Here is a 23,488-nt window from a genome sequence, read left to right on the forward strand (position 1 = left end):
ACCCTACGTTGAAAATTTTTTAAAATATTCAACCGTTCTTGAGATATGAAACTTGGTATATTTTCGCGCGTAATCCATTGTCACCATTTTTTTATATCTCAAAAGTGGTTAAAGGTATAAAAAAATTTTGAAGGTACACCCCATACGAAAATTCATTAGAAGTCGATTGCAGAAATCTGCTTGCATTTATTTAGAATTTGAAGCGAGATATGACCAAGGGCGGAAATTTTTCTAAAATATTCATTGTTCCCGACTTTTCAATATCTCAGCAAATAATTGTCCTATGAAGATGGGACCAGTTTCATTCAATTTCTATTCAAAAGTAGGTCTAGATTATTAATTTTTACAGCTATGACATTATTATTTTCAAAGATTCAGAAATTGGCAAAAAATATTCTAAATTTCCGACTTTACCTCTAAAACTGTGACCAAAAATAAACAACTTTTTTGGAATTTGAATATGCCACTATAGTTATTCGATAGCCCTTGAAATGGGATGAATTTTGAATATAATCAACAATATTATAAAATTGAAACTACAGGAGTTATAAGGATTCAAAGTTGAAGGCGAAATTGGGGAATATTTTTATGTAGATTTCGACTTATATGATACAATGAGATATTTTACAAATAAACAGTTGTTTCTAGATCAATTTTTTACGAGAAATTCATTAAGCCTATTCATATCTTTAAAAGATTTCTAAAAATGAAGATATGATAATAAATATGTTAAAAAAAATTTTTTAAGAATTTAGTAATAACTCAAGTAAATGAAGTCACAGAATCATGAAACTTGTTGCGCTGTGCTTCTTTTGTAATTTAAGGTGTACCCTACGTTAAAAAGATTTTTTAATTTTCAACCGTTTTTGAAATACAATGCTTGGTATTTTTTCGCGCGTAATCCATTGTAATCATTTTTTATATCTCAAAAGTGGTTAAAGGTATAAAAAAATTTTGAAGGTAGACCTCATATGAAAACTCATTAGAAGACGATTGCAAAAATCTGATTTCATTTGTCTTGATTTTGAAGCGAGATATGAACAAAGGCGAAAATTTTTCTAAAATATTCATTGTTCCCGACTTTTCAGTATCTTAGCAAATACTTATCTTATGAAGATGGGATTAGTTTCATTCGATTTCTATTCGAAAATTCATATAAGGTAATAATTTTTATAGCTATAGCATCATTATTTCCAGAGATTCAGAAATTGGGTGAAAATTTTCTTGATTTCCGACTTTACCTCTAAAACTGTGACTAAAAATAAACAACTTTTTTAGGAATTTGAATATGCCACTATAGTCATTCGATAGCCCTTGCAATGGGATAAATTTTGAATATAATCAACAATATTGTAAAATTGAAACTTCAGGAGTTATAAAGATTCAAAGTTGAAGGGCAAAAATGTGGAATATTTTTTTTTAATCTTGATTTTTATGATAATATTGTAAATTTTAAAAATAAATGCTATATTCTAGATCATTTTTTTACAAGAAATTCATTTAGCCTATTCACATTTTTATAGGACTTCTAAAAATGAAGATATGATAAGAAATGTGTTAAAGAAAAGGTTTTAAGAATCTTGTGATAACTCAAGTCAATGAAGTCACAGAATTATGAAACTTGATGCGCTGTGCTTCATTCGTGATTTTAGGTATACCCTACGTTGAAAATTTTTTAAAATATTCAACCGTTCTTGAGATATGAAACTTGGTATATTTTCGCGCGTAATCCATTGTCACCATTTTTTTATATCTCAAAAGTGGTTAAAGGTATAAAAAAATTTTGAAGGTACACCCCATACGAAAATTCATTAGAAGTCGATTGCAGAAATCTGCTTGCATTTATTTAGAATTTGAAGCGAGATATGACCAAGGGCGGAAATTTTTCTAAAATATTCATTGTTCCCGACTTTTCAATATCTCAGCAAATAATTGTCCTATGAAGATGGGACCAGTTTCATTCAATTTCTATTCAAAAGTAGGTCTAGATTATTAATTTTTACAGCTATGACATTATTATTTTCAAAGATTCAGAAATTGGCAAAAAATATTCTAAATTTCCGACTTTACCTCTAAAACTGTGACCAAAAATAAACAACTTTTTTGGAATTTGAATATGCCACTATAGTTATTTGATAGCCCTTGAAATGGGATGAATTTTGAATATAATCAACAATATTATAAAATTGAAACTACAGGAGTTATAAGGATTCAAAGTTGAGTGACGAAATTGTTGAATATTTTTATGTAAATTTCGACTTCTATGATACAATGAGATATTTGACAAATAAACAATTGTATCTAGATCAATTTTTTACGAGAAATTCATTAAGCCTATTCACATCTTCATAGGACTTCTAAAAATGAAGATATGATAAGAAATATGTTTTAAAAAAAGTTTTAAGAAACTAGCGATAACTCAGGTTAATGAAGTCACAGGTCTATGAAATTGAATGCGCTGGGCTTCTTTTATAATTTAAGCTATACCCTACGTTGAAAACATTTTAAAATTTTCAACCGTTCTTGAAATACAATGCTTGGTACTTTTTCGCGCGTAATCCATTGTCACCATTTTTTTATATCTCAAAAGTGGTTTAAGGTATAAAAAAATTTTGAAGGTAGACCCTATTTAAAAACTCATTAGAAAACGATTGCAGAAATCTGCTTGCATTTATCATGATTTTGAAGCAAGATATGATCAAAGGCGGAAATTTTTCTAAAATATTCATTGTTTTCGACTTTTCAGTATCTTAGCAAATAATTATCCTATAAAGTTGGGACCAGTTTTATTCGATTTCTATTCAAAAGTAGGTCTAGAATATTAATTTTTACAGCTATGACATTATTATTTTCAAAGATTCAGAAATTGGCTAAAAATATTCTAAATTTCCGACTTTACCTCTAAAACTGTGACCAAAAATAAACAACTTTTTTTGGAATTTGAATATGCCACTATAGTCATTCGATAGCCCTTGAAATGGGATAAATTTTGAATATAATCAACAATATTCTAAAATTAAATTTTCATGAGTTATAAGCTGTCAAAGTTGAAGGCAAAATTGGGGAATATTTTTTTTAAATCTCGATTTTGATGATAAAATTGTAAATTTTAAAAATAAATACTTTATTCTAGATCATTTTTCTACGACAAATTCATTAAGCCTATTTACAACTTTATAGGACTTCTAAAAATGAAGATATGATAAGAAATATGTTTAAAAAAAGTTTTAAGAATTTAGTGATAACTCAAGTTAATGAGGTCATAGGTCCATGAAATTTGATGCGTTGGGCTTCTTTTATAATTTAAGGTGTACCCTACGTTGAAAACTTTTTTAAATATTCAACCGTTCTTGTGATATGAAACTTGGTATATTTTCGCGCGTAATCCATTGTCACCATTTTTTTATATCTCAAAAGTGGTTTAAGGTATAAAAATATTTTGAAGGTAGACCCCACTTGAAAACTCATTTGATATCAATTGCAAAAATCTGATTTCATTTATCATGATTTTGAAGTAAGATATGAACAAAGGCGGAAATTTTTCTAAAATATTCATTGTTCCCGACTTTTCAGTATCTTAGCAAATAATTATCCTTTAAAGATGGGACTAGTTTCATTCGATTTCTATTCAAAAGTTGAGCTAGATGAATAATTTTCATAGCTATAATTTTATTATTTTCAGAGATATAAAACTTGACTGAAAATTTTCTAGATTTCTAATTTTACCTCTAAAAATGTGATAAAATAAAAATAAATTTATTTATAATCTTATTTTTATTAACTTCTACTTTATTATTACAATCTTATGAAATCATCATTAAAATATTTAATGAAGAAAAATAAATTACTGTATTAAGAATGTTTTTGAAACAATAAATGAACTATTATTTAAAAATATAATTTTCATCTTAATATTTATTATAATTATAAGAATTATCATTATTGTTTTTTGTATTAAAAAAAGTTACAATTATAGTAATATTTGAATGATAAATTTTTATTATAGGAATTATATCTTTAATTTTATTATCGTTATATTATATTGTTATAATTTTTATTTTCATAAGTAAGTTTATATGTTTATTATACTTGAAAATTTTTTAGAATGTCATTGTAATAACTTGGCAATTGCAGGATTCATAAATATTAATATTCCTATCTGTAAAATGGTTTATACCAATTATCAATTTTATAGTACAAAAATGTTATATCTAACAAATGTTTAACTGTTTTGTTAATTTTTATATTTTATAAAATTTATAATTAACTATTATGTATTATTCAACATGATGAAATATATTGTTTTAATTAATGTTTTAGTTAACATTATAAGAATTAAAAATTAATTACAATTAAAATATTCATTGGTAAAATATTTTTTTCGTTAATTTATAAAAAAAATGTATAAAACATAGAATATTATTTTTGTAGAAATAGTAACGTAAACATTATCTCTAAAGACAAGTTTTAAAGAATAAATTATATATTTTTTTTAATGTTATTATTAATTAAAAATTATATTATTTTATTGATTTACATTAAGGAATGTTTATAAAATTAATTAGTCAAAAGAAAATTTTGTAAAGTTTCATTAATTTATTTAAAGAAAAATTTTTATTGTGATAATGAAATCAAAATATTTTCTTTTTTTATTCCTAGTTCTTTCTTGTGTAACAAATTTTTCACGTAATATTGAAGGCTTAATTATACAAACCAAAGACAAAAGAGAATGTTACATAGATTATTATGAAGAAAATGGTTTACAATATATTATTTTAATTCATCTTTCTGTTAGAATTTTTAATTCTATACTTTTTTTCTTTGTAATTATGTACTGTTGTGGAATGTTATTTAGATCAAAAGAATTATTAAAATATTTTTTTGGATGTGGAATATTTTTAGAAATATTTGGTTTGGTATCACTTGGATTATTATTAATGCCTAATTTAAGTAAGTTGTTAAATTAAAAAAATTATACTTTTTTAGAGTGTAATTATAATGGTTATATATCGTTTACTGTTTTTTTATCATTTATTGTTGTTATTAAACTTTTAATGCTTTATTTTGCCTATAAAGTTGAATATGAAAAAGAAGAAGAGTAACAAGTATATTTATATTAAATATTTAATGCAACAATTACTTTTATAAAAACGTATCAAATATTTTTTTTTCTAATAGAACCATTTAATTGTAAGAAGAAAAATTATGTATAACAATAATATGAAACTTTTTAAATAAATTAAACATTATTAAAGTTGTTTTATTTTGTTAAAAAAAATAATAAAAATAATGATTAAAGTTATAAAAAAAAATAACAAAATGAAGTAAATAGTATGTAAAAAGTTTATCATATTTGTATTAATTAAAAACATCAAGTAAAATATTAATATTTATTTTTGATTTATTTATTTCCAATTAAGTATAAATGTTGATATCTAGAATAAATAAATCTGGAAAATGTTTTTACAAATCTAAATTAATTAAAATTGTTTAGAAACTTTTATCTTTACAAATTTAACCAATGTAATAGAATTTATATTTAGAGCCAAATTTATAAAACATTTATTAATTTCACTGCAACATTTTTAATTATAAAAATTGATTCATCCTAAAAAAGATATTTTACAAAAAAGTTACATAAAATTTGAAAAAATTTGATTTAGAGAAAATAAATTTAATATATAATCATTGCTTATTTTTTTTATCATTTACATAAAAAATGGTAATGTAAACATTATCAATGATAATAAATTTAAAAAAGTTTTGTTAATAAGTTTTTTATACTTTTTATTAATTATTTCAATTTACAAAACATAAAATATAAAAAAATGTTTATATTTGAAATAATTTGTTATAATTAATATTACAAAAAATTAATAATGAAAAAACAAAATTTGCTACATTTAACTTTAAAAAAAGAAAACAAATTTTATATATCAATAATAATTCCAAAAAAGTTCTTAAAATAATTTCCACATTAAAAAAGAATTTGTAAATAAATATGATTGCAAAAAAATATTTAAAAATTCAAGTTTTATTCTATTAGTAACATTTTTAGTTTGTTAAAAGATTTTAAAAATTTATAAAAAAAAATTATTATTATAAAAGAGAAAACAAATTACTTTTTTTCCTGTGTATATTTTCTGTCTTAAAATATTTGATTAAAAAATAAATACTTTAAGATTTATTCAAAAATTAAATCTCAGATATACCTGACATAATCAATACTTTTTTTTATTTTGACGTAAATTAGTTGAAGCTGTTCAATTAATAAAACTTTAGTAAATGTCAAATTTACTTAATGATTTTTTTTCATGAGTAATAAATATTTTTTGAAAAAACTCACCTTCTATATTGTTATTGGAAAAAAATAAATTAAAATAACTATTCTAGGTCAGTTTTTTTTTTAAAAATTCATTTAACTTAGTGTCATCTTCATAAAACTTCTTAGATTCAAAATATAAAATAAAATGTATCATGAAAAAGTTTTAAATATAAAACTCATTAATCATATATGTTCTCATAAACATGAAATCCAATGCGCTGGATTATTAAAAACTTTTATAATATAGTCTACGTTGAACATATTTTCTAAAAGTTAATCGTTCTTGAGATACATTGTCTTGTATTTTTGCGCGCTTAATTTATTATCATCATTTTTTATATCTCATTAACAACTGGAAATATAAAAATTTGTTTTATGATAGATTCTACATAAAAACTAACCAATAGCTGTTTCTAAAAATATGATTGTATTTATTTCTGATTTGAAGCAAAATATAATAGAAGACAAAAATTTTTTAAAATGTTTTATTGTTACTGACTTTTCATATCTTAGATGAAACTTATCACATTACCATGAAATTAGTTTTATTCAATTTCACTTAAAACATTAGTATAGAATAATAAATTTCAAAAAAAATATTTTTGATGTTTTAAAAGATTTAAAATTGAGTCAAATATTTTAAGTATGATCTTAAGTATAAATATTAAAAAATAACATTCTTTGGAATTTGAAAATGAAAATACAGTTATTTGAAATTTTTTTAATAATTATAAATTTTAAATATAATAAATACTATATCAAAAACATTATTTAAAAAATTTTGATGAGTAGATGATAAAGGAAAAAGTGTATTCAAAAAATAAGTGTTAGCTTTATCTGATATAATTAAAACTTTTTTAACCTCAACATGAATTAACTGCAGATGACAAAACTATAAAATATTTGTAAATGTAAAGTGCACATGATAAATTTTTTTAAATTTTAATAAAGTTATAAATTTCAATCACAAGAATAACATTATTTTATTAACATTACAAAAGAAAGACATTTATTTTATGTAATTTAATTTAAAAAATTTTGTAAATCTATTTAAATATTTTTGATTTAAAGAATAAATACTTATTATTTATATTACCTAATTTGAAATGTCAACAATATATAACATATTTATATATATTCATTAAAATTATTGATAGTATTATAAAATGCTTCATTATTTAATGAATTTTTATACATCTATAAATAATTTTTTTTAAAATCATATAGAGATTCAAAATTTTTTATGCCTATTCGTTGCATGATAATAATTTTTTATTGATAGTAAAGATTAATTGCAAGATTAATTACAATACTAATTACAAGTCTAATCTAAAAGTTAATTTTGAAGCAAATAATTGGATATTAAGAAAACATTATAAAATGGGTGCATTCTAATTAATATTTCTTTTTATGTGATCTGGAAAGTAAATTGAAATAACCTTTCAAAGATCTAATGACTTTAACTAATTAAAAATTATCTATATAAAGAAAAAGAAAATAATATTTATTTATATTTTAATTAAGTAGAATATTATTTTACTAATGAATTATTTTATTATTTTATTCAGCATTTTAAAGGTTTTTGTATATTCAAGAAATGTTTACCATCAAAAAGGAATATATTATCCTAATGGAATATATTATCCTAATGAAAGATATTATAATTATCAAACTTATAATAATAATAATCAAAATTATTATAGACAACAAAATTATTATCCAAAACAATATATTTATCAAAATACTCCAAATCAACAATATACCAATTATTACAATCCAACATTAGTAAATACTAGAGGGTTGAATTTTAAAAGAGGTTATGTTCCTTTTAATCAAATGAAAATAGGGGAAGCTTATGGAGATGATTTAGCACAATATTGGATTATATGCCACACATGTCCTAAAGGAAAGTAACTTTTTTATTATTAATATTTTAATTGTTATAAAATGCAATATATATAAAAAAAATTTTTTAATAAAATAAAATGTTGTCTATTTCACAAAATATGGTATATCTTTTATTAAATTTTATCAAAAGAAAATTATAAAGTTGATATATCAAATAACTAAATTAAATTCTAAAAAATATAAATTATTAACAATAATTTTTATAATTTTTTGTACATAATTTTTGCTTTAATAAAGTTATAAAATTATACATTTTTAAAAAACATTATTCATATGAAAAAAAATATTAATAAAGAAGTGTTGAATATGATTAAAACAAACATTTTATAATTGAAAATTTATATTTTATGTAATTAAATAAAATACTAAATATTACTTTTAAATCTATTTATTTTAATAAATTTATTTATAAATAATTATTAATATTAAAAGTAAAATATGGTTTCTAAAATGTTATCATAAGATTATAAAATTTATTAATAAAACAACTTTCTCATAACTAATTGAAAGTAAATTAAATAAGAAGGTTATTTATTATATATTTTTAAAAATAAATTTTTATTAATTAAAAAAATATAATTATAAATAAATTACAAATTAAGTGTATTATTTTTTTTAAAAAGAAAAAAAATAATAATTATCCATAAATTACAATTTGTTTGAAATCCTTAATTTATATATATAATTTCAAAGCGTTTCATATTTAATAAATTTAAAAAGTTTGATTTTAATAAGTAAAATTAAAATAAATTACTATTTATAAGGAAAAATTTTGATAGTAAATAATTATTTATAATTATATAAATTTTTATAAATATAGATATTGCAAAAAATAATATATATGTTATAAAATAAAATATTAAACTAACGTTAATCTAAATGCTTTTTTTTACACCTATTTAAATATATTCATAAAATTACTATGCTATTTATCCTTTAATATTTGTTTATATTTCTTATCTATTTTATTATATTCTCTTGTTATATTCCCAGTATTTCATTTTTTATCTTTTCCATTATTGAAATCTTTTTTTTAGTTTTAATTTCACATAAATAAAAATATACAACGGTTTTTAATAGCATTATAAAATAATGAGTTTTATATTAAACAAACAAAAAAGGTATTATATTTTTGATAATTCTAAAATATCATAAACTTTTATTGTTTTATTAATATATAAAAATTATGACATTCTCATCTTTACACAAAAAAAAACAATTAGTTATTAGTATTACATATAATTATGTCATAAATTAATTTGATAATTTATAAAAATATTTTTTTTATAATAACAATATAGATTACTAAAATACAATATGCTTTTTACTTTAAAAAAATTAATAATATATTTATATTAATTAATTAATTGTATTAAAAATTATATTACAATTATTATGCTTATTTATAACTAAATTTATTTTTTTTTAAATATAATTTTTACACAATTAATTGTCACATTATCATGTAAAAATTTAATTTATAAATATTTTAACTTATTATTTTTAATTTATCAAGCATAATTTATTATAAAAAAAATAATAATTACTTTTTACCATAATTAAAAAATTGTTATTCTAAAAATTATAATATAATTAAATAATATTTTATACTTTAAAAAAGTTCAGTAAGAAAAATTTTTGAAAATATCATATATATTATTTGTAATGAATAAATTTTATTTTTGTAATATTTTATTATTTACCTAACAATAAATAAATAGCATATTACTTATGAATCATGAACATTTTGAATATAATAATGAATTATAATGAAACTGTAGAAATAAAAGAAATATTTGTTTAATAAAGAAGAAATGAATTCAAAAGGTTATCATTATAAAATTTATTATTATAATATTTTCTATATATGAAAAGAAAGTTTTTTTTTTGTTTATTAAAAGCACAAAAATTTATGATTTATAAAATATTTTAAAATATATTATTAAAATCTTTAAAATGAATCTCTTTTCTTAATTTTTAAGTTTCCATAACTAAATAATTATTAAATTCATATTTTATGTTATAAAAATTATACAATATGAATATGTGTGTTTTTTTTATATATTTTAATCAATTAAAAAAAAGTTTATTTTATTTTTGATAATATTAATACAAATTTTGAATCAAACATTAATAGTATTTTATTTAAATAAAAGGTTTAAAAAAAACATATATAAAAAACTCTTTGTTTTGAAAATATGATTAACGTTAAATAAAATAATATTTTTTTGGTTTTATTACTGTATCAAAGTACATTTTGATATAGATAGTAAATTCTAAAGATTATTTGTTATCTATTAAAATGTATTATAATTGAAAGATAAAATTATTTAATTCTATCTCATTTTTTGTTGTTGTAAAAACTTATGATTATATTATAATTTATTCTTTTACTATAATATAATTAGGTAATATAAAATTTTTAGGTAAAATTATTTATTAATATTTTTATAAAAAGTATCAAACAGATTATTTATTCTTTAAGAGTGATATTTTAAACTATTTGCTTTATAAAAATTTTAATCTATTATCAATTTTAAAAGATCATACACATACTTAATAAATATTTGTTTAAATATCAATAGATAAGAATACATTATGAACATAATGCAAATTTAATGACACATTTTTAATCAAGAGAAACATATTAAAGTCTATATTATAACAATAAAATATATTTATTATTATAAACGATTTTATTTTGTATGACAAATTTTTTAAACTGTAGAAAAATTATTATTTAATTTTATAAGAATAAAGTTTATATATATAAATATTATTAATAAAAGTTAATAAATCTTATAAATTTTTTTTTATAATTTATAATTAAGAGTGAAAAATAAAAATTTTAATTTTTGATAATAATATAACCAATAAAATATTGTAATATTATAATTTTTAGTTATTTTAATAAAGTTATATTATGCAAAAGTTATTATTATTAATATTATATTTTATTAAGCATTTAATCCTTATTTATATGTAATATATATATTTTATTATGGCATTACTTTATAAAGAATAATATTTTTAGAATTTTAAAGAGAAAATTGGTAATAATATGTTTTTTTTTTATAAATAGTATTTTTATTTATGCATTAATTTGTTTTTAGATTATTTTAAAATAATTTATTTAAATTTAAATAATAATTTAACTAATTATAAAACTTAAATATATAATTTTTATTTAATAATTATTTTATTATTTATAATTAAGATGCATTATAATTCTATTTTTTTTAAATGTTATCAATCATAAATACTTTTTAAGGATTAAATATGTATATTAAATATCGTTATACATTATTAAATACAATAAATACAACTTTTTACAAAAAAAATATATTTTTTTTACTTATTACTATTGTTATTTTTATTTATTTATATTTATATTTTTATTTATCACCTAAAGATGTAGAATATGAAATTAATAAATATTTTTTTAAACCACAAAATGATGAACAGGTAATTTTATTTAATAATATATATAAATATATATTTTTTTTTAATACTTAGATGTTAAATATTTATTCAAACATAAAATTTAAAGAATATTTGAAAGTACAAAGAAAAAGTTATTTTGATATAACATATAACAAAAATAATATGAGAAAAATTAATGTTTTTTTGATACCACATTCTCATGATGATCCAGGATGGTTAAAAACATTTGAAGAATATTATAATGATGAAGTTTCAAAAATATTATATGGAATGTTAGAATATTTATCAGAAAATAATAAAATGAAATTTGTATATGTAGAAATGTCTTTTTTTGAATTATTCTACTCAACACTTACTTTAAAAAATAGAGAAAAAATTAAAAAATTATTGAATGATGAAAAATTAGAAATTATTACTGGTGGTTGGGTAATGAGTGATGAAGCAAATAGTCATTTTTTTTCTCAAATTACTGAATTATTTGAAGGACATGAATTTCTTAGAAATAATTTACAATATATACCAAAAAATCATTGGTCTATAGATCCATTTGGTTTATCACCTACAATGACTTATATTATAAAAGAATCAGGTTTTAAACATATGGCAATTCAAAGAGTACATTATATGGTTAAACAATATTTTGCAGAAAAAAAATTATTTGAATTTCAATGGAGACAATTATGGAGTGGTGGTTATAAAAATGATTCACAAAAAACTGATATTTTTACACATATTTTTCCATATGGTAGTTATACATCTAGTGAAACATGTGGACCAGATAAAAATATATGTGAAAAATTTGATTTTAGTAAACCATCAAATAATATTCTTAATAATAATATTATATTACAAAAAAATATAAAAATGATTGTTGATCAATTTAGAAAAAAATCAGTATTATTTCGTGGACCAAATATTTTTGTTCCACTTGGTACTGATTTTTCATATTCAAAAAAAGATGAATGGAAAAATGTTTATGATAATTATAAAATAATTATTGATAATATTAACAATTCTTCAGAATATAACATGCATATTCAATTTGGTACATTAAATGATTATTTTAAAGCTAATGATAAAAGTCTTTTAAATGAAAATATTCATATTCCTGTTATAACGGGAGATTTTTTTACATATGCTGATAGAAATGAAGAATATTGGAGTGGATATTATACTTCAAGACCATTTTATAAACGTTTTGATAGAATTTTAATGGATTATTTAAGATCTGCTGAAATTATCTATTCAATTGTATTAGGAAAAACAAATTCTAATGAAATGAATCAATTTTTAAAATTAGTTGATTATAATAAATTAGTATATGCCAGGAGAGCTTTATCATTATTTCAACATCATGATGGTGTTACAGGAACTTCAAAAAATAAAGTTGTTCTTGATTATGGAAAAAAATTATTTAAAGCAATGCAAAATTGTTATTCAATTATTGAAAAAAGTATTGAATATGATATGACAAAACAATTATTTGATAAATCAAAAATATCAATATTAAATAAAATTAATGATTCTACAAAAATTCCAAAAGTTAAAAGTATTAATATTAATTCAGATATTCTTATTTTTAATCCTCATTCAAAAAATCTTGACAATGAAATATTATGTACAAAAATTGAAAGTAAAAAAATATTTATTATTAAAAATATTGATATAAACAATCAAGAAATACATCCAATTATTGAAAAAGAAAATAACAAATTAGTAATAAGTAATATTTCATATTTACTTTGTTACATTGTATCATTAAAACCTTTTGAAATAGAAATTTTAAAGTTAATACCTTCTGATAATGTTAACATAAAACCAAAAATATCAAAAATTTTTACTTCACAAAGAAATATTACAACTAATAAATTATTTAATAATTATGATAAAATAATAGATGATAATAATTATTTTATAGTTAGTGAATTACATGGTTTAAAAATTGATAAAAAAACAGGATATGTTACATCAATTAACAATTCACCTGTATCAATACATTTTGAATATTATAATGAAACATCTTATAATCCACATTCTGGTGCATACCTTTTTACACCTGAAGGTTCATCTAAAATTTTAAACAATTCAAAAAATTATTATATAATATCAAAAGGAAATATAAGACAAGAAGTTGTTGTTATTGGACCAAACGAAGGTAAAATAATTCATACAATTGAATCAAAAATATCATTTCCACATTATATTGACATTAATAATGTTATTGATCTAAATAATGAAAAAGAAATTGAAATTGTTATGAAAATAAAAACAAATAATGGAAAAAATGATGAAATTATAAAAAATAAAAATGTATTTTTTACTGATTTAAATGGATATCAAATAATAAAAAGAAAAAGATTAGATAAATTACCAATACAGGGAAATTTTTATCCAATGCCATCAATAATTTATATTGAAGATACAAATAAACGATTAACTGTATTAGGAAATCAAGCATTAGGATGTAGTAGTCAAGAAGAAGGTAGTGTAGAAATAATTTTAGATAGAAAACATTTATATGATGATAATAGAGGTCTTGGTCATGGAATTTTAGATAATATTCCTACAAAAAGTAAATTTAGAATTTTAATTGAAAAAAAATATATTTCAACAGAATTTAATGATGATCAAATAGTTACTGGATATTTATCAATAAATGCTTTTCTTGCAAATCAAAAATTACAATATAATTTAATTCAAATGGAAATTGATAAAAGTATTAATAATATGAATTATAAATTATCAATTATAAAAAATGAATTTCCAAGTAATATACATATAGTAACATTAAGAACTTTAACAGCACCAGAAAATTATGAAAAAGGAGGTGTACCTGATTGTGAATATAATAGAATTAGAAGAAAACCATTAAAAAATGCTGCATTAATATTACAAAATATTGCTTATGATAATAAAATTGGTAAAAATACATCACCTAAATTAAAAATAAAAAATGGTAAAATATATATAAATGATTATTTTAAAGAAAATTTTATTAATTTATATGAAGAAACATCTTTAACATTATTATATAATTCAAATAATTTTACAAGTAACGGATATATAAATATAAATCCAATGGAACTAAAAACATTAAAAACCACTTTTTCAGAAGTATGATTGTATATATTTATTTTTTTTATAATAATAATAAAAATTTAAATTCCATTATTATATTTTATAAAATATTACACAAAATGACAAATTGTTTTTAGAATCATTATAAAAATTAGAATTTATAAAACATTACCTTAAATTTATTTTTGTCTTATTTCTAACTATATTTTTTTAATAAATCATTATAGAATAAAAAATAAATTTATTATTAATAATATTTTATACTACTAATATATATATATATACTTTTTATAACACTTTTTAAATATTTATTAACATATTTACAAAAAAAAGATCATATAAATAGAATATACAATATGATGAAAATTAATTGTGAATTATATTTTTAAACCATAAAAAATCTTATTAACTTATAAATATAGAAACACATTTTAAATATGAGAAAAAATTTAAATTCATAATAAACAAATTCAGAATAATATTTAATAAATTACAAAATAATAATTAATTTTTAAATGTAAAATTTTTTATTGCAAATATTATTAATTAACGTATGATATCACTAATAACAATTAATTTTACTTTAATACCCGTTTTAATAAATTGTCTAACTTCCTGTGATAACTTTGAGACATCTAATTAATAAATATTTATAAAATGAAATATATAAATAAATACAAATATAACAATAGACAAACAAAATAATTTATTATTAAATATATAAGTAATTGTATTATTATATATATATATATATATATATATTTTTGTAAGTTACTATCAAAAATTTTTTTTTTATCATATTAAACAAAAATTAATTTATTAATTCAAGTTTCAAAAACATCAATCAAACTAAATTTGCAAATATGTTTACAATTTAAGTTGACTAAATCGGGAGAAAGTAGATTGTGTATATGTATATTCGCCAAAAAGGAAAGAAATAATCTTCTTCTATTCTATAATTAATTTTATGTAAATACATTAAATTTAAAAGTGATCAACATATCATTATATATTTTATTTAAAAATAAAATTTATATAGTTATACATGTTATATTACTTTTCATTCACTATTTTTTTTTTATTTTAAATATTATTTTATAGATAAATTGGATATCCAATTATTATTTTAATCTTAAGTAAGTTTTAAATAATAATAAATTATATTATATTATTAAAGACTAATATAACAAGCAAACTGAAGACAAATTTAAAATATTTAAATACAAAAAATAACCGTGGAATGGGAAAAGATTCACTTAATATTGAAAATGTAATTAAAGACGAAAAAAAAGTAATTGGAGAGTTCAAAGGTAATGAAATATTTACTTCATTACCTTTGAATGAAAAAATATTAAAAGAAAATGATGAAATTGTTGAAATAAAGGTAAATAATTAAAAATAATAATTATTATATGGTTTTTTTTTTAAAATTAGATTGATTCTAATAAAGAATCAGTAACTGTTGATGACTTAAAAAAATTAATGGAAAATAGAGGTGAAGATTCAGTAAATAAGATTAATGAATGTTATGGTGGTTTGGATGGTTTTTGTAAAATTTTAAAAACTGATCCAAATAAAGGATTATTAAATATATCTGATGATATACAAAAAAGAAGAAATAAATATGGATCTAATACATTACCTGCCACTCATTCAAAATCATTTTTATCACTCTTATTTAATGCTTGTAAAGTAAGTGATTTATGGATAATTTGATAATATTTTTAGGATCCAACATTAGTAATATTAGTAATTAGTGGTTTTATTTCATTATTATTATCATTTTATGATCCAGCTAATTCTAATTCAAATAATTCAACAAATATTACAACAACATCTTTATCATTAACATCAATTCCTAAAGTTATTTTAAATGATACACATTTATATAATACAACAATTAATGAAAAAATTTTAATGGATAATACATTTTTTAATGTAACAAAAGATGATCAATCAAAGATAGAAGAACATAATACAGCATGGATAGAAGGTGCAGCGATATTAATTTGTGTAATAGTTGTAGTATTAGTGACAGCTTTAAATGACTATTCTAAAGAAAGACAATTTAAGGCACTTCAAGCTCAAGTTGAAACAGGACATAAATTTTCTGTAATAAGAGATGAAAAAGAACAAAATATACCTGTATCAGATTTAGTTGTTGGTGATTTATGTAGAGTAAAATATGGTGATTTAATTCCAGCAGATGGTATATTAGTTCAATCAAGTGATTTAAAAGTTGATGAATCATCATTAACAGGTGAATCAGATCATGTAAAAAAAGGTTTAAATTGTGATGTAGCATTATTTTCTGGTACATATATTATGGAAGGTAGTGGTTTAATGATTGTTACAGCAGTTGGAATTAATTCACAATCTGGAATTATAATGGCATTATTAAATAGTGGTCATAAACCTGTAAATAATTTATCATCATCATCATCTTCTTCTTCTTCCTCCTCTTCATCTTCATCTACATCAGATTCTGATGATGAAAAATTATCAACATATATTTCTAAACATAAAATTCTTAGATATAAAAAAAGAAGACGCCGTAATAGTAATAGTTCAAATATTTCAAATTTATCATCATCATCCTCCTCATCATCCTCATCATCAACATCAACTTCAATAACTTCAACTAAATCTTCTGCATCAAATCAATTATCAAAATCAATTTTACAAGCTAAACTTTCAAAACTTGCAATTCAAATAATATCATGTGGAACTGGTATGGCATTATTGGCATTAGTTATTTTAGTTGTACGATATTCAATAGAAAATTATGTTATAGAACAAAAATCATTTGATATAACTGATATTCATCAATTTGTAAGATTTTTTATAATTGGTGTTACAATTTTAGTTATATCTATACCTGAAGGTCTTCCTTTAGCAATTGCTTTAGCCTTAACATATTCTGTTCGTAAAGTATGTTTAATATAATTATTAATATTTATTTATTATTAATATAATAATTTATTTTAAGATGATGAAAGATAATAATCTTGTTCGTCATTTAGATGCATGTGAAACTATGGGTAATGCAACAACAATATGTTCTGATAAAACAGGTACATTAACAACAAATAGAATGACAGTTGTTCAATCATTTATTAATGATAATTATTATACAACTCAAGAATTACAACCAACATCATCTGATATTGGTATGACAACAAGAAAAAAACTTGCTCAAGCAATTTCTATTAATAGTGCATATAATTCAATGATTGAAGGACCAACAAAAATTGGTGAATCACCAAAACAACTTGGTAATAAAACAGAATGTGCTTTACTTGGTTTTTTAAATCATATAGGTGAAAATTATGATCATGTAAGAAAAGTATATCCTGAAAAAGAACATGTTAAAGTTTATACATTTAATTCATCAAGAAAATGTATGATGACAATAATTTATTTATATGAAGATGGAAAAATAATTGGTTATAGAGTATTTGTTAAAGGTGCATCAGAAATAATTTTAGCAAAATGTAAATATATTATGAATGGTTCTGGTGAACCATTAACATTTACTAAAGAACAATATGATTATATTAATGAAGAGGTAATTGAAAATATGGCTGAAAATGGATTAAGAACAATATGTGTTGGATATAAAGATTATATTTTAACAACATGTAGAAATGTAAAATTTAATGAAATACCTATTGATAATCTTAATGATATTGATGTTAATAATGAAGATGAAATAAATAAAGATTTTAATTGTTTAGGTATATTTGGTATTCAAGATCCAGTAAGACCAGAAGTTCCACCAGCAATAGAAACTTGTCAACAAGCAGGAATAACTGTAAGAATGGTTACAGGTGATAATATTAATACAGCAAGAGCTATTGCTATGCAATGTGGTATTATTAAACCAGATGATGATTATCTTATAATGGAAGGAAAAGAATTTAATGATAAAATACGTGATGAAATGGGTAATGTAGATCAAGAAAAATTAGATGAAATATGGCCTAGATTAAGAGTTTTAGCTAGAGCTCAACCAGCTGATAAATTTACATTAGTTAAAGGAATTATAGAAAGTAAAAATTCACCAAATCGTGAAATTGTTGCTGTTACAGGTGATGGTACAAATGATGGACCAGCATTAAAAAAAGCTGATGTTGGTTTTGCAATGGGTATTGCTGGAACAGATGTAGCAAAAGCAGCATCTGATATTATTCTTACAGATGATAATTTTACATCATTAGTTAAAGCTGTAATGTGGGGTAGAAATGTTTATGATTCAATATCAAAATTTTTACAATTTCAATTAACTGTAAATATTGTAGCAATATTAACAGCATTCTTCTCAGCATTATTTATATCAGATTCACCATTAAAAGCAGTACATATGCTTTGGATAAATCTTATTATGGATACATTAGCATCATTAGCATTAGCAACAGAAATGCCAACTAAAGAATTATTAAGACGAAAACCTTATGGACGTAAAAAATCATTAATTTCAAGAACAATGATAAGAAATATAGCATGTCATGCAATTTATCAATTAATTGTATTATTTTTCTTATTATTTAAAGGAACTGAATTACTTTATGTTGATAGTGGATTAAATGCACCAATTCATGCACCACCAAGTAAACATTTTACAATAATATTTAATACTTTTGTTATGATGACATTATTTAATGAAATTAATTCAAGAAAAGTTCATGGTGAAAGAAATGTATTTAAACATATTTTAGATAATTCAATGTTTTGTGTTATATGGATATCAACATTTATTTGTCAAATATTAATAGTTCAATTTGGTGGAGCATGGTTTCAGACGTCTCCTTTAGATTTTAATCAATGGTCTGTATGCCTTATTTTAGGTATATCTGTATTACCATTAGGACAATTAATTGCATTCTTACCAAGTAAAAAACTACCAAAAAGTATAGCAGTAGGAAGAGAGGTACCAGAATTAACAAAATCACAACCAGGTGGTATATGTGGTTGGGGTGGAGGAATATTACAACCATCAGGTGTAGGTGGTCTTCAAAAAGGTGTTGAAATGTTTGGTATACATGTAAGTTATTAAATTTATTATATTTTTTATTATATTTTTTAGAATCGTGTTGTAAATGGATTATTATGTGAACGTAGTACACTTCCCGAACCAGCACCAATGCAACAAGCACAAGTTGTTAAACAATGGAGACGTTCTCTTAGACATCATCAACATAAAAGATTAACACAAAAAAGATTACGTCATGTAAGAAAATCAATTGATAATCATTTTGATTTTGCATCAATGCAATCTGCTGACAAAGCTGATAAAGCAAAAAAATCTCATGTTAGCAAACTAATGAAAGCACAAAATTTTCATAGAGCTGTATCTTTAGATGCTCGTTCTCCAAGAGATGAAGAAGAAATAGATACACCACCAATAACTTCTAATTTAAAAAAAGAAAATGAAGAATAAAATATTTTATTATTTTTTTTTTTACGACAAGTACCATATATAAGTACGAAAAATTCTATATATTAAAAAATAAAATTTATCAAAATTTTAATAATTTCATTCTTTACAATTTGTAAATTTTTATTTAGTAAACTTTTTACAATAACTTTTTAATGGATAAAATTTTAAATTATATTAGAAATTAGATTATAACTAAGAAAAAGTTGAATCTGATAAAATTATATGTAATTTTTTACTTTTTAAAACAGTATGTTAATTAATTTTAATATAACTAATAACAAATTTATGCTTCAAGCTGAAGTTAAGTTTAATAATTTTTTTAAATAGAAAAAAATAATAAAACATTTGTAAGTGATTTTTATGGATAATTTATTTTTATACAATAAAATGTTTTTAATATAACATAATTAACCTAATTAGAAAAATATCACCTTAAAATGTAATAATAAAATAAATTTTTAAACAATTTATTTATAATTAATGTTATATAAATAGTTTTTTAAGGTTAAATTGATTACTATATAAATTTAATAAAAAAAAAACATAAAGTTTTTATTAATAGTAATTTTTTTCCATTACTTTTATGCACAAATGTAATGATTCAACTTAAATTTTTTGACATAATTTAAAATATTATCTGTGTATATTAAATTTATTAATATCAAATATAATATTTAAAAAAAAGAAGATACAAAAGAGTTATAAATAAAAAAAATATGTTTTTATAATAATTTACTTTGAACATACTTGGTAAAAAGATAAGTTTTAAGAAACTATAAATCAAAATATATTGAAAAAAAAGAAAATCTATATAATCAAATAATTGTTTTTTTTTGTTGAAAATTTTATAAATATAATAGTCATTATTAAAATTCTGTTTCATATTTTAAAAATTTTTAATACGATAATATAAACAAATAATATTAAAAAATTTATTTTAATATATTTTATTAAGTATACTTAGATATTAAACACAATATTTTTATTACTTTAATTGAATCTCATTTTATTCTATCAAAAAAAATCTATAAATTATTTCAAATTTATAATTATTATATTAAAAAATCAAAAATAATTTTTATTGATAAATGTTAAACAATTGTTATTATTTTTGATAAAATTATATAATTTATTCTTTAAAAAGTAGGTATTTAACATTATTTTTTATTCTAATAAGACAAACTTTTAAATTATATGTATTCAAAATAAAAATAAATCAAGAACAAAAAAAATTAAAAAATTATCCAATAATTTTTTATTTTTAAAAAGACTCTGCAAAAATTACAATTAATTGCTAATAAAATAATTTTTAAATAAATTAAATTAATAAAATATTTAAATTTGATACATTATAATGTACTAAAAATATTTATATTAATATATATTATGTACGCTTACTCTTATATACATAAATTTTTTCACTTTTCAGAAAAAAATTTAATATGATAATTTCTAAAATTTTTTATACTATTTATATCTTTATTTTTTTAACTGATTTTATCTTTAAAACTGAATGCTTGTTTTTTAAACATACAGTTGGAGTATCAGGTATTCTTAGATGTAAATTTTTAAAATCTGGAAATTTTAATGTTTTGCTATCTAATAATAAGAACATAAATGATAACAAAGTTTTGGCTAAAACTCAAGCTAAACTTAATAATTCATTTTTTCTTATAGCAAGTAGTGTAAGTTTGACAAAAGCTGGTAAGTGATTATAATATTAATAAATGATAATATAAGTTAGCTTTTTTTGTTAAAATATATCACAATTGTTTTTATTCAAAACGATATTGTCTAGGTGTAATAATTAAAACAATTCCTTCAAAATATATTTATAATAAAATTGGAGTAAACAACTTTTTTTCTTTAAGAAATTTAAAATTGGAAGAAGAAAGAAGTGAATTTATTTATTGTGGAATTAAAAAAAACCGACTTACTGTGTAAATTTGATTAAAATATAAAAAAGTTAGAAGAATATTAAAACTTAATTGTTCACTTTAAATAAAAAAAATTCTTCTGTTCTAAGTGATAAAATATATAATACAATTATTTTTCTTATCAATAAAAACGTTTATGTAATTAAAAGATTTATTTTTACTTTTAATTATTTAAAACTTAATGTTACCACGTAACTTTAAATATTATTTGTATATATTAAATTTATTAATATTAATTATATTATTTAAAAAATATTAATAAATAATAAAAATTTGTTTTAATAATAATTTACTTTCAACGTACTATTGAATGAATAAACTTTTTAAAATTATAATTCAATATTTATTGAAAATGAAAAAAATGTATATTATCTGATAATTTTATTATTTGTAAAAGTTTTTATAAATATTCTTATTAATTAATGATTGGTTTGGTATTCAGAAACTTTTTTCAATTTAATGATTTAAATAAATAATATTGACAAAATATTTATTTTAACATATAGTAATTTCTTTATATATATAAATTTTTGTTTTTTCTACAAAACAATATCTTTTATACTATAATTATTGTTAAAATTTTATTAATTGTATTTCTAATTTATTTTGTTTTTGAAACTAAAGAAACTTTTTCAAAACAAGTAGTTGATATATCAAGTATTATCATTCAATACTAATATCATATTAGAAAAAAAATTTTTATAATGCAATTTTTGTTGATTCAAATCCATATTATAAAAAAGTTATAGTTATAACTTTAATATAAAAAAATGGATAATTTTTTTTAAAGTAAAAATTTTATCATTTAAAATAATGTTCAAACGATTATAATAATAAAAAAAGACATTATAATTGAAATATATTGTAATTATTTTTACATATAAATAATGTAGTGATATGTTAATAAAACTACATAAGTTAATTAAAAATTTTATTTCTATATTCAATATTTTATTAATGTTTATAATAAATAAAAGATTAAAATATTTCAATTTTAATTAAATAGATTTAATAAATACGTAAAATGTTATATAATACTTTAAATTATAGTTAACTTTTTTATTATCTAATTTGCTTTAAGTAAAAAAATGAAATACATAATATATTATTATAATAATGTGAACAATTACTTAAAATAAACCTAATCATAATATATTAATAGATTAGAAAATAATTAATATTTCAATTTTAAATATTATAATGTAATTTAAAAAAATAGTATATTTTTGACAATATAAAAATTTGTATCATTAAAGCTAAACTGTTTGTTAAAAGTTTTTTTAGCAATTTCATTACTTCTTGGTATATTTTATTTAAAAAATAATTATGCCAAGATATAAAACTTTTTCAATCATT

At 19.4% G+C, this 23,488-nt stretch overlaps 4 protein-coding genes across 4 annotated transcripts; all 4 read left to right on the forward strand.

Moving 5' to 3' along the window:
* Positions 1 to 7,867: 7,867 nt before the first annotated feature.
* SRAE_0000025300 (Hypothetical protein) lies at positions 7,868 to 8,239 on the forward strand (the record flags this gene model as incomplete). The annotated part of the gene is made up of 1 exon (XM_024646117.1): positions 7,868 to 8,239. The coding sequence occupies one exon, from the start codon at positions 7,868 to 7,870 to the stop codon at positions 8,237 to 8,239; it is 372 nt and encodes a 123-aa protein (XP_024500332.1).
* Positions 8,240 to 11,512: 3,273 nt separating this feature from the next.
* Positions 11,513 to 14,797, forward strand: SRAE_0000025400 (Alpha-mannosidase 2x; the record flags this gene model as incomplete). Its single annotated transcript, XM_024646119.1, has 2 exons — positions 11,513 to 11,698; positions 11,750 to 14,797. 2 exons carry the CDS (start codon positions 11,513 to 11,515, stop codon positions 14,795 to 14,797), a joined length of 3,234 nt encoding a protein of 1,077 aa, XP_024500333.1.
* Positions 14,798 to 15,995: 1,198 nt separating this feature from the next.
* Positions 15,996 to 20,195, forward strand: SRAE_0000025500 (Plasma membrane calcium-transporting ATPase 3; the record flags this gene model as incomplete). The annotated part of the gene is made up of 5 exons (XM_024646120.1): positions 15,996 to 16,139; positions 16,190 to 16,447; positions 16,484 to 17,686; positions 17,745 to 19,799; positions 19,842 to 20,195. 5 exons carry the CDS (start codon positions 15,996 to 15,998, stop codon positions 20,193 to 20,195), a joined length of 4,014 nt encoding a protein of 1,337 aa, XP_024500334.1.
* A 1,442-nt stretch (positions 20,196 to 21,637) lies between these two features.
* On the forward strand, positions 21,638 to 22,139 carry SRAE_0000025600 (Transthyretin-like family-containing protein; the record flags this gene model as incomplete). Its single annotated transcript, XM_024646121.1, has 2 exons — positions 21,638 to 21,899; positions 21,940 to 22,139. 2 exons carry the CDS (start codon positions 21,638 to 21,640, stop codon positions 22,137 to 22,139), a joined length of 462 nt encoding a protein of 153 aa, XP_024500335.1.
* Positions 22,140 to 23,488: the final 1,349 nt, after the last annotated feature.

Source organism: Strongyloides ratti, scaffold srae_scaffold0000001 (genome assembly GCF_001040885.1).
Source record: "Strongyloides ratti genome assembly S_ratti_ED321, scaffold srae_scaffold0000001".
NCBI lineage: Eukaryota > Metazoa > Nematoda > Chromadorea > Rhabditida > Strongyloididae > Strongyloides > Strongyloides ratti.